General features: G+C 38.8%; 1 protein-coding gene across 2 annotated transcripts in view; it reads left to right on the top strand.

The window, feature by feature from the left end:
- The window catches only part of LOC135213909 (golgin subfamily A member 6-like protein 7), a 33392-nt gene extending 25732 nt beyond the window's left edge, over positions 1-7660 (top strand). For both annotated transcript variants that reach the window (XM_064248005.1, XM_064248012.1), the window contains 4 exons: positions 777-904; positions 3347-4835; positions 5735-5860; positions 6455-7660. In XM_064248005.1, the coding sequence (XP_064104075.1) occupies positions 873-904; positions 3347-4835; positions 5735-5860; positions 6455-6979 (2172 nt within the window). In that variant the 5' untranslated portion in view covers positions 777-872 and the 3' untranslated portion in view covers positions 6980-7660. The remainder of the gene's footprint in view (positions 1-776; positions 905-3346; positions 4836-5734; positions 5861-6454) is intronic.
- The last annotated feature ends 4029 nt before the right edge of the window (positions 7661-11689 follow it).

Genomic DNA, 11689 nt, shown 5'->3' with positions numbered 1-11689 from the left:
CTACTTATTTCGCCTGCTTCTTCAAGCTAGTAGGTTCGTCAGATGCCATTGGAAATTGTGCTATTTATATTCTATATCTAATCCACCAAAAGGGCGCTTATTTCTTTAACATCTATTTATGCGTTTCGTGGAACTAAATACTAATTAACTTCACGTGAGAAGAAACTGAAACAAAACACGTTTTTGTGGGAATATTCTAAAAAAAAACTAACATGTACATATGTATATTTTTATCATATTCCAACATACTTTTATTATATTCCAACACGATTCCAATCTCCCATAAACTTTGGTGTTCCTAAATGCTGCTAATAAAGGAGTGTTCACTGATCTCCGAGAAAAAGGCAATGGGATGGGCCATCTAGAACCCTTTCCTAGCCCAAGCCCGAAGAACTTGAAGGAAATTGGATATTAATAATAATAATAGTGCAATGCAAAGATCAATCACGCACGGTCAAACGCAGGAGAGCCTGTTAAGTAATTTCTTTTTGGAAGAACCACTGAGCTGATTAACAGCTCTCCTAGGGTTGGCCCGAAGGATTAAATATTTTTACGTGGCTAGGAACCAATTGGTTACTTAACTTATCGTAGGATCAGCACATCGAGAAATGAAACCAAGAAGAAAATAGCAATAGAAGACAAAACAACTGAACACAATGCACACAGGAACGACACCAGAGACATAAACCCCGAGGTGAAATTATGCGTGAACGCATCTTCCATGTCTCCATTAGTAAAGAGCTGCTATTAATGACCTATCTCTTGTTACCCCACAGCAAGAGACGTGTCAGGAACACGGGGTGAAGCTGTCCTTCTGGTGCAAGACGTGTAACAAACCAGCCTGTGGCGAGTGCCTCTTCGAGGATCATCCCATGACCTCGCATTGCGTCATCAAGTCGACGGCGTAAGTTGCCTGGGGACATTGGTGAAGCTGGCGTGGTGTTTTTGCTATGAGTATTACAATTGAATTCTTGTAGGGTTTGCTCCTAGGCATAAAAACTGTATGAAATGAGAGCTTCCACTGCTATTATCAGTTCAACGAAGGCACTTTGCTAGGTATACCAGACTGAGTATACCAGATGGGTTTGCTCATGGGCACAAAATTAGTAGTATGGTAACTTCCACTGCTCTTACTAGTTTGACGAAGGCACTTTGCTGAGTATACCAGATAGGTTTGTTCATAAGCATAAAATTAGAAGTATTGCACTTTGCTAGTAGGTATACTAGATAGGTTTCTTCGTAAGCAGAGGTATTATAACTTCAACTGCTATTACTAGTTTGACAAAGGAACTTAGCTGAGTATGCCAGATAGGTTTGTTCGTAGGCATAAAATTAGTAGTATTGCAACTTCCACTGCTCTTACTAGTTTGACAAAGACACTCTGCTGAGTAAATCAGATAGGTTTGTTCGTAGCAATAAAATTAGTAGTTTGGCAACTTCCTCTACTCTTACTAGTTTGACGAAGCCACTCATCCGAGTAAACCAGATTGGTTTCTCCGTAGCAATAAAATCATAAGTATGGTAACTTCCAATGCTATTACTAGTTTGACGAAGTCACTTTGCTGAGTATACCAGATAGGTTTGTTTGTAAGCATAAAATTAGAAGTAATGCAACTTCCACTGCTATTACTAGTTTGACAAAGGAACTTTGCTGAGTATACCGGGTAAGTTTGTTCGTGGGCATAAAATTGATAGTATGGTAACTTCCACTGCTATTACTAGTTTGACAAAGCCACTTTGCTGAGTATACCAGATGGGTTTGTCTGTAAGCATATAATTAGTAGTACGGTAATTTCCACTGCTATTTGTAGTTTGACAAAGGAATTTTATTAGGTGTCAAAGAGTTGAACATATAAGTTGGTTCCATGGCATAAAATCAGTATGTAATAAGGTAACTTCCAATGCTATTTCTTGTTTGACCAGAGAACTTTATTAGGTATCTTTGGGTTGGCCAGATGGGTTTGGTCCTAGGCATAAAATTAGTATATCATAAGGTCACTTCCACTCTATTACTAGTTTGACGACTGCACTAATCTTAGGATAGACTAGATGGGTTTGTTACTAGGCAAAAAGTAGTATGTAGTAAGGTAACTTCCACTGCTAGTATTTATTAGTTTAAAGAAATCATGCTCTAAGTGTCTTCATTTACACTGGACTGTCACGAAGGTTTTAGTCTTAAAAACATAAGAACTAAATTTTTAAGAATATAACTTGAAAACTTCGTAATTAGATATACTAAAATAGCCAAAGATACTGACAATAATTCCTACAGGTATTTGTGACCAAGACCTGGCCTTTCTTTGTGCATTTTCTTCCTTTGAATGAAATTTTATTTATCTTCCTCAGATACCTGTTCACATTCACTCCTAACTTCTTGAAACTATCAGTTTTATCTGTCACTTTTACCTGGACTGCATTATCCATCCTTCTGTATACATGCACACTATTCTCTTTTCATTTCTTGTGATTGCAGTTCACAAAATATACTTTGTTTCCTCACTACCTCACATTAATTGGCCCTCTTAAGCTACTCCTCTTGGGAAGCCAGACTGAGTCCTGAGCCCCACATCTGGTCTCCTATTCCCTAGGGCACCTTGCCCCCAAATCCGGCTTAATTTAAACAATCTACTAACCGAGCCATTTTTATTTTCTTATTCCCTCTATGCACCTCAATCTCCAAATAGTCTTGCTGACCCAGTGAACACAATCCTTCTACTTACTCAGTCCTCATCAACTCCTCCCAGTTTAGTCTTTCATTTACATGATTGTTTTTATTAATTTCCTTCCCGTATGCTACTTTCACATCAGTTTTATTTACATCTGAAGCCGCTTTAAGGACCGTTCCTATTCAATTAAACCTAGTTCTAATACTTATGGTTCAACCACAATTATATGTAATTCTGTCCAGTGATTCTAGATAAATTCAGTAGCTACTCTTCTCACCATTAAGCTCATGATGTTACCTATTCAGTGTTTTGTACTTAATCTACTAAACCCTTTCCTGCACCACTTCTTACAGATAATAATTAGTATTCCTCTGTTGAGGATAGACACTCCTTACAATTAAAGCCCTCTCTAATATACTTCCATTACACTTCATTCTCATTCACTCCAATGAAACCAAACCCTTACCTTTTCATATACTCCATTTACTTGAAAGATTGTATAATGTCACTAAATTTGAATCTAAGGTTCCATTAACTTAACCCTTATCTAAAACAAACGTGTATTTTACATAAATTGGTGTATTTCAGCTAATCATGAAAAGTTTAGTTTTAAATGATAAGACTTGTAAGGTACTACAAGACAAGTGTCATTAGATTAACCAACCCTAACGTCTCTCTAGGTACGTTACCGAGATGAAGGAGAGCGTGACGCACATCACCAACAAGTTCATGGAAGCCCTTGATGGGAGGGAGAAACAATTCTTCGAGAGGATCTTTAACAGTACAAAGATGATCAACGATGCCCTAAGGACCATCACAGTCCTCAGGAAAGACATGGAGGAAGCGAGAGAACTCATGAAGGGCGTGAAGCTCGTCGAAGGCATCGGCCCTACACGGTCGCTCTCAGAATCAGCCAAGTTCTTGGGACTGAAATGGAACCTGCAGGATGTTAACCTGAAACTGGGCCCATTAGTTATAAAAAATGCAGCAATGACCAAAGCGACTAACGAGGAGTCCGAGACGCAAGGACCAGAAACTGAATCTGCAAAAGATGAAACAAAAGATAAAAATGAAGAGACTGAAATGGTGGAGACTACAACTGATCAGAATGATGAGGCAGCCAGTGAAAACGGTACAAACGAAAGTGAGAAAGCTGATGATGAAAAGGAAAAAGATTCTGAAGAAGAAGAAGAGGAAGAGATTCTCACAGAGGAAGAAATAAGAAAAAGAAAGAAGCTTCAAAGGTTAAAAGAAAGGTTGGCTGCTGCCACAGCAGCAGCTGAGCAGGCAAAGCAGGAATCAAAGGAGAAAATTGGCACCAAAAGGGATAAGGCTGACAGCAATAAAGAGAATAAGGCAGAAGAAGAGAAGACCCCCACACCGGCGTCCAGTCGGGAAGCTTATGAGGCCACCTTAAAGAGTCTTAAACCGTGGCAGAAAAGATCGAGGCCATGGGAGCCCACACCAAGAGAGCCTTCCATCACTCCAGACAGAGAGACTGGTCGAAAGGCTAAGAAAGACTCAGATGAAAAAGAAGAGACAGAGAAAGGCTCAGATGACACAGCAAAAGATGAAAAGTCAAAAGATGAGACGACACAGGACGACCAGTCCAAAGATAACAAAGCAGATGGAAGTGACACAACAGACAACAACACAAAATCTAGCCAGCCTGATGCAAATGCTGTGGGTGACTCAAATAAGGATACAAATGAACCAGCAGCCACTCAAGTAACAGACAAAACAAAAACAGATTCTACAGATGCTAACACAGCATCAGCAACAGATGCTGATCCAAAGAAGGAAGACAAAGTCGAGAAGAAAGCACCGACTCCAACAACTAAGAAACCAAGAGGAAGATTAGCGAGAAACGCACTGAAAAGAGCACAAACTATGGACCTCTCAAAGAAACTCGAAAACCCAGATGACGACACTAACAAGGGAGCCGAATCTGAAAACATTAAAGGGTTAGACTTGGAGACGCACAAAAACAAAACAAATGAGGAGGCACAAGTCAAACACAAGGAAGCAGAAACGCAGACATGCGAAGAGGTAATTCCTGAGGAAACCGAGGGAGCAACATGTAGCACCAAGGCACCTGCTCAGGCCAGTGGTGGCATGTTCGAGATGGAACCAGAAGAGAAGGAGAGGATAGCTACAGAACTCATGCAGGTATAGATGAATTTAACCAAAATAAATCAAAATCTACACCAAAAGTTTATGTCACCAGAATAGCTAAGAGTAACCAAAATAAGAGTGGTCTCCATATCATTAGTACCTCCTGAGCTTCAGTAATAACAAACATAATATTGTTATTGTGAAAATTTGAGTACCAGTTTAAGCATTAGAATTCAGCTTAAGCTAAAATTTCCTAGCTAATTTTATCATACAAGCCAACATACAAAATATTCCATTAGTAGATTGAGGCCAGGTCTATAGACATGTGTTACTACATTCTTCCCTTACAAAGTTATACTAATAAAAGTGCTTAATACTACAACATAAGGAGCAGATATTAAAAGGGCTTGCCCCAAGGGTAAGTTCCTTAACAACCAGTAGCTGGCATGATGTAAAGTAGTCAAACTTCTCTTTTAAAACTAACGTAGTGAAACAAAGATAACACCTTCTAAAGCCATTCTCTCTCAAACACAAAATCCTGAGGTAAAAAAAAAATTATATATCCAAGAGTTATTTCTAAAAGGTTTGTACGGCAAGGAGGAGCATATCAAGTTTTTCCTGTGATTAAATTTCCTTAGATATTCATTGGCTGAAATCAAATTACAAACCTATAGTATATGCCTGTAATACCTAAGTGAAAATAAGTTATAAACTGAGAGTATTAAATGCTTATTAAACAACTCATTTTAAACAAATAACATAAGGTCAGCCCAAAATATCAGGACTCTGAGGAGTGGCATTACACAGTAACAATCATATCAGTACTTTTTAGTTTTATGGTTCCCTATAACACAACCATTACTTCAAAGATAAGAGAATTTTAATTCGTCTAGTGTACTACTTCGTGGATGTACCATTCAGTGATTTTCAGTTAAAACGTCCTTCTTTTGCAGGTGCCCAGCCTGACAATATGCATCGAGGGCATTGGGGGCCTTCTGGCAAGGGTTGCATGGGAGTCTATGGGTCTCCACATCTACTGCCACCAGTTTCAAGAGTTACCCTATGACGTTATTGTTAAGGTACGACTGTAATTTGAATACCACCCTGTACTTAAATAAAACAGAGAAACTGATACATTCTTATATAACAAAGGTGGCAAACATAAGGACAAGCTGAACAAAGTGACCTTTACTATTTTAAGCTTCTTGAAAAATCTGACTTACGCAAACACCTTTCCAGTGGCAGTCAAAAATTCTACACTGTGTTGAAATGTTATAAATTCATACAGTTTAACATTGTGATCCTCCTACCCTAAGGATGGGTCACCTTAGCATTCATGTCAGTGTTGCATATATGCATACCTTCTATGATGGCAGTTATTTTGAGACTATGATTCAAACTAAACTAACTGGTCATTTCATAAGAAAGTACATAATAGATTACTCTATTCTGCTTTTTTCCCTCAATGAAAGAAACTACCGATATGAAGGTTAAATGTCATATTTTTCATCTGGAGTCATTATTTCCTCCCAAAATAACTTCCCATATACTGCTCTGTTATCATACAAGTCTTATATGCAGTTATTATAAAGTTTATTTTCTGAAAACTACTCAGATCTATTTAAACTACCCTCTAAAGTTAACCAGTAACTAATGATACACCTTCTTTCCAGTCTAATGTCCTCCACGCCATAATCCCAACAAAGGACCCAATGGTATTCCTTGACATCGGCTCAGATGACCACTTGCTGGGACGCATCTACATCAAGCTGTGGGGCCACCTCAGAAGGGCGAACAACATGCTCTTGCTGTGCCTGGGCGACAAGGGGCGATCTCTGCGCAACAGCCGCTTCTTCAAGGTCATGAACGCTGACGGACCAGGAGAACGGCTCCTGGGCGGAGACTATGAGTACAACGACGGCCGCGGTGGCGAGTCCCTCATCGACGACCTGGAGTACCAGGGGAAGTACTCCATGCCTATGGAAATGGGTCTGATCACTTCTGCCACTGGTGGTAACAGAGCTACGGATTCGCAGTTCTACATCTGCACTGAAGAGGATCTCAACAGACAGTTCGCCTGCCCGTTTGGCAGGGTATTTGTGGGCCTGCCGATCTTGAAAGAGGCTGTGTGGGTGTCTGTCACGACTCCAATCTACATCCAGGACTGCGGGGTTGTTCTAGACTGCCCGAGGATGTAAATAGACCTTATGATGGTTATCAGTAATGGATATTTTCCTTTACAGTTGCCCAAGGATCACAAACTTATAAAGAGGTCTGTAAATATGATACATTTGCCATAGTATTCCAACAAAAGGATTGACTTTTACTCTGTATTGATTTAACAATGCAAAAATCAGCCATTTTTTTGGAGGACCCAGGGAAATGTATCAGATTTACTTACTGGAGTATGGTTCCTTCTCTCAGAGTAATATGAGGACGTTTCAAATGAATGAATGTCTCGAAGAAATGTGCAATTAAGTATCATAGGGAAGTGGAAATGTTCCAAGGTCTTGCACCTGTATAGACAGAAGACAGCTTACCAAATTCTGCCAAACGACTTCAGTTTGTCAGCTTCCATCTTTCAGGTTCCAACTTTCTGTCAGTCATCTGGTTATTGAACCAGCTGGAGAGGCTTCATGAATGATCTTGAGACCTATTAGGCTAAAGTGGGTCAATGACCAAGCCCAGTTAAAAGCAAAATGCATATCAGATTTGTGACGTACAGAACTGCAAGTCTGAAATCAGTTAAATAACGGAAAACAGTCAAAAGTGGTACCACAATTCTTTTGCATTATATATTTTGTGATGCATTTCGTAGGCGTCTTTCAACTAAGACAGTTGACTGGACTTGACTGTACGAGAATAAATGGACAGCAGTTTCGTGGTTTTCCTTTCTCTTAAATCTAACCAAAGTAATTACAATGCTCTAGAATGAGAAGACATTGTCAAATCGAATATTTTGCATAGACAAATAGGAGAAAATGACAAACTTTTTTAGACAAATAGGAGAAAATTACAAACTTTTTATTTTCTTTTGGAATTCTACTATATTTTTCTCCCCTCTTATTAGCTCCTCGTTGGAGGAGTGGTTGATTATCCGTAGTATATGAACTTCGAGGTCGTAAAATGGAAAATTGCCTCACTCTCTCTGTCTTTCTCTCGCTTACTTCATCTCTCTCTGCTAGCTTCCTTTCTCTCTCTCTCTCTCGCTCTCTCTCTCTCCCCAACTTCTTAGCTTTCTCTCTCCAGCCCCTTAACTCTCTCTCTCTCTCTCTCCACCCCCTTAGCTTTCTCTATCTCTCTCTCTCTTCCTTTCTCTCCGCCCCTTTAGCTCTCTCTCTCTCTCTTTAACCTGAAATAAAAAGATGAGCCTTCGGGGGAAACCAGAACACAAACGAATGAAAATCATTCTTTGCACTAAAATCGCATATTCCATATTTCCCCCTTTTCCAGTACCTTCTACCTTCTCCCCTTCCCCCCGTGCTGTTAGTTTTCGCTTAGTATTTGGGCCGAGTCATTTCCGGGCCGTCGGAAGAAGGAAGAACAGGGGATGGAGTCCGGTTAATTGCATGAATTATGCATGCCGCGCATTTTGGGTTAATAAACGGAGCGAACGCTTCCTCACCAACCGCCCCCAGCCACAGGATCCCCACACCCCGGACCCCACCCTACTTCTCCCATCTCCGGGTCCACCATTGTCTCCTTAAAAAAAAGGGGTGTGCAGGGGGTGTGGGGGAAGTTTCCTGATAAAGGTAAATAGTTTTTTTTTTTTTTTTTTTTGAGAGAGAGAGAGAGAGAACAGGGTACTTTCTCCTAAAAAAAAAAAAAAAAAGGGTGGAGATGGAGGGGGTAGGAAAGTTTTCTACCCCTTTTTAGGGGTTAATAAGGTTAAATATTTTTGTCCCTTGTGTTTGAGAGAGAGAGAAGCAAGAGAATAAGGAGGAGATGGAGGGGGTAGGAAAGTTTTCTACCCCTTTTTAGAAAGGGGTTAATAAAGGTAAATAGTTTTTGTCCCTTTTTTTGAGAGAGAGACAGAAAGAGAGAGACAGAACATGAGAGGGCCCCTACCACCCCCCCAACCCCCCGCCATTCTCCCATCTCCGGGCTTCCACCCTTTCTCCTCCAAAAAACAAGGGGGCGGGGGAGAGGGTAGGAAAGTTTCCTACTCCTTTTCAGAAAGGGGTTAATAAAGGTAAATGAAGTTTTTTCTTTTTTCTTTTTTTTTCTTTTTTTTTAAGAGAGAGAGAGAGAGGGTACTTTTTCCTAAAAGAAAAACAACGGAGAGAGGGATGGGTAGGAAAGTTTCCTACCCCTTAATAAAGGTAAATAAAGTAATTTTCCCCCTTTTTTGAGAGAGAGAGAGAGAACAGGGGAGGGATATATTGACCAATTTCCTAATATGGGTTTATTTTTCCATTTTATCTTACTCGGGGAGTAAGCCTACAAACTATTTTTTTTTTTTTTTTTTTTTTTTTTTTTTTTTTTTTTTTTGTTTTTTTTTTTTTTTTTTTTTTTTTTTTTTTTTTTTTTTGTTCTTGTTGGGGGAGGGGTAGGAAAGACCTATGGAAAAGCCTAAAAAGGTCTGAAAAAGGTGTTTCGCTTTGAGTTAAAGATACAGGAAGTTTAGGATAAAATATTCATGATTTATTTATTAGAATGAAAATGTAAGAAATAAATAATGTGCTTGTTAAAATGTACAGAAAAATTACTTCTGATAAATTAGCAAAAGACTAGATATCCACTGGAACCAAAAAAAGTATTTAAAAATTAAGTAAAGACTAGATATCCACTGGAACATGAACAAATATTTAAAGATCATTTAAAGACTAGATATCCACTGGAACATAACAAGTATTCAAAAATTACTTAAGGAAGAGATATCCAATGGAACCAGAAAAAGCATTTAAAAATTATTTAAAAGACTAGATATCCACTGGAACAAGAACAAGCATTTAAAAATGATTTAAAGAACAGATATCCAATGGAACCAGAAAAAGGTATTTAAACATTACTTTAAAGAATAGATATCCACTTAAAAACAGACGAACAGCAATGAAAAGTGATCTGAGATCATAAAGACCCACTCGACCACGAAAAAAAGTATAATTTCAAAATGACCCTGAGAATAGCTATCCGATTCGTTTTTTTCAGGTGGATTCTGTATCAAATTCTGGAGTGAATGAACGGCTGCATAAATGAATGGCTAACGAAAACAGCCCATTCGGCGTTAACAGCAAAGGCAGAACAGCAGAGACTTTTACAGCAAGCGGAACGCCAAAAAAGAAAAATAAATAAATAAATAAAAAAAAGCGAAAGCTCTCGGGCTGCAAGTTATCTGCTGTCGCGTTTTATTCTGGCCTTACAAACGAGTTAATCTATCCAGGCGCGTTCAGTTGGACACGACATGGCGAGGACTGGGAGAAGAAGAAGAAGAAGAAGAAGAAGAGAACTCGCCCCGACGGACGGATTGTTTATAAAGTGAAGTGACGCATGCGTAGAAGTCACTCCAGGTCACTTCATTCCTGCGTGGCTGTCACTGCGAGTCGGGTATTAATAGGTCAGGTAAATTGGAATATAACCAGGTCATTTAATTACTGCCTGGATGTCATTGCGAGTCAGGTATTATTAGGTAGGTGACAGGTCAGGTAAACTGGAATGTAAGTGTGGCATGCGCAGATGTCATTCGAGGTCAGTTAGCAAGTCAGGTCAATTGGAATAGGAATAAGAATTTAACATTAAATAGATGTCATTACAGGTCTGGAATTGGTAGATAAATGACGCCATGATGTAGGTCTCTTAGCTGAAACAGGAATATAAAATACAGCCTATAGGCCAAGCGCTGGGGACCTACAAGGTCATTCAGCGCTGGGAGTTATACACCATTCTTAAACAAAATACGACAAAATGTATACAAATCATACTAGCCACATCTCTACGGTCACTTAGAGACTTCACATATACGGCCACCAAAATACACCATCCTTAAACAAAAATACATAATTAATACGCCATCCTTAAACACAAATACATAACTACTACACGATCCTTAAACAAAATTACATAATTACTACACCATCCTTAAACAAAAATACATAATTACTACACCATCCTTAAACATAATTACATAATTACTACACCATCCTTAAACCAAAATACATAATTACTACACCATCTTTAAACAAAAATACATACTTAAAACACCATCCTTAAACAAAAATGCATAATTACTACACCATATTTAAACAAAAATACATAATTAATACACCATCCTTAAACAAAAATACATAATTACTACACCATCCTTAAACAAAAATACATAATTAATACACCATCCTTAAACTAAAATACATAATTACCACACCATCCTTAAACAAAAATACATAATTAATACACCATCCTTAAACAAAATATGACCAAATGTATACAAATCATACTAGCCACATATCTACGGTCAGGTAGAGACTTCACATATACGCCACCAAAAATACACAATTAATACACCATCCTTAAACAAAATACGACCAAATGTATACAGATCATACCAGCCACATCTCTGCGGTCAGGTACAGACTTCACATATACGACCACCAAATTGCATAATTACTGCACCATCCTTAAAGAAAATACGACCGAATGTATGCAGATCATACCAGCCACATCCACCAGAAAAGTACCTTTTCAATACCAACAGAAAAGGGCTTCTTAAGCCTTCTTAGCGAAGGTCTACTGCACGAGCCTTCCACTTTTGTCTCTCAGAAAGACCTGCTTATCTGGGGTATAGAGTTTCCCGTCACACCTGTTTCTTCGAGTTCGTCCCAATCATCATTCGTTGCTTTTTGTATTTTTTACCCCTCAAACGCTTGTGTTTACCTGAGCCAATATTCCCCCGACTACTTTCTGCTGTGAAT

Source organism: Macrobrachium nipponense, chromosome 19 (assembly GCF_015104395.2).
Source record: "Macrobrachium nipponense isolate FS-2020 chromosome 19, ASM1510439v2, whole genome shotgun sequence".
Taxonomy (NCBI): Eukaryota; Metazoa; Arthropoda; class Malacostraca; order Decapoda; family Palaemonidae; genus Macrobrachium; species Macrobrachium nipponense.
This window is presented reverse-complemented; position numbering and strand designations above follow the sequence as displayed.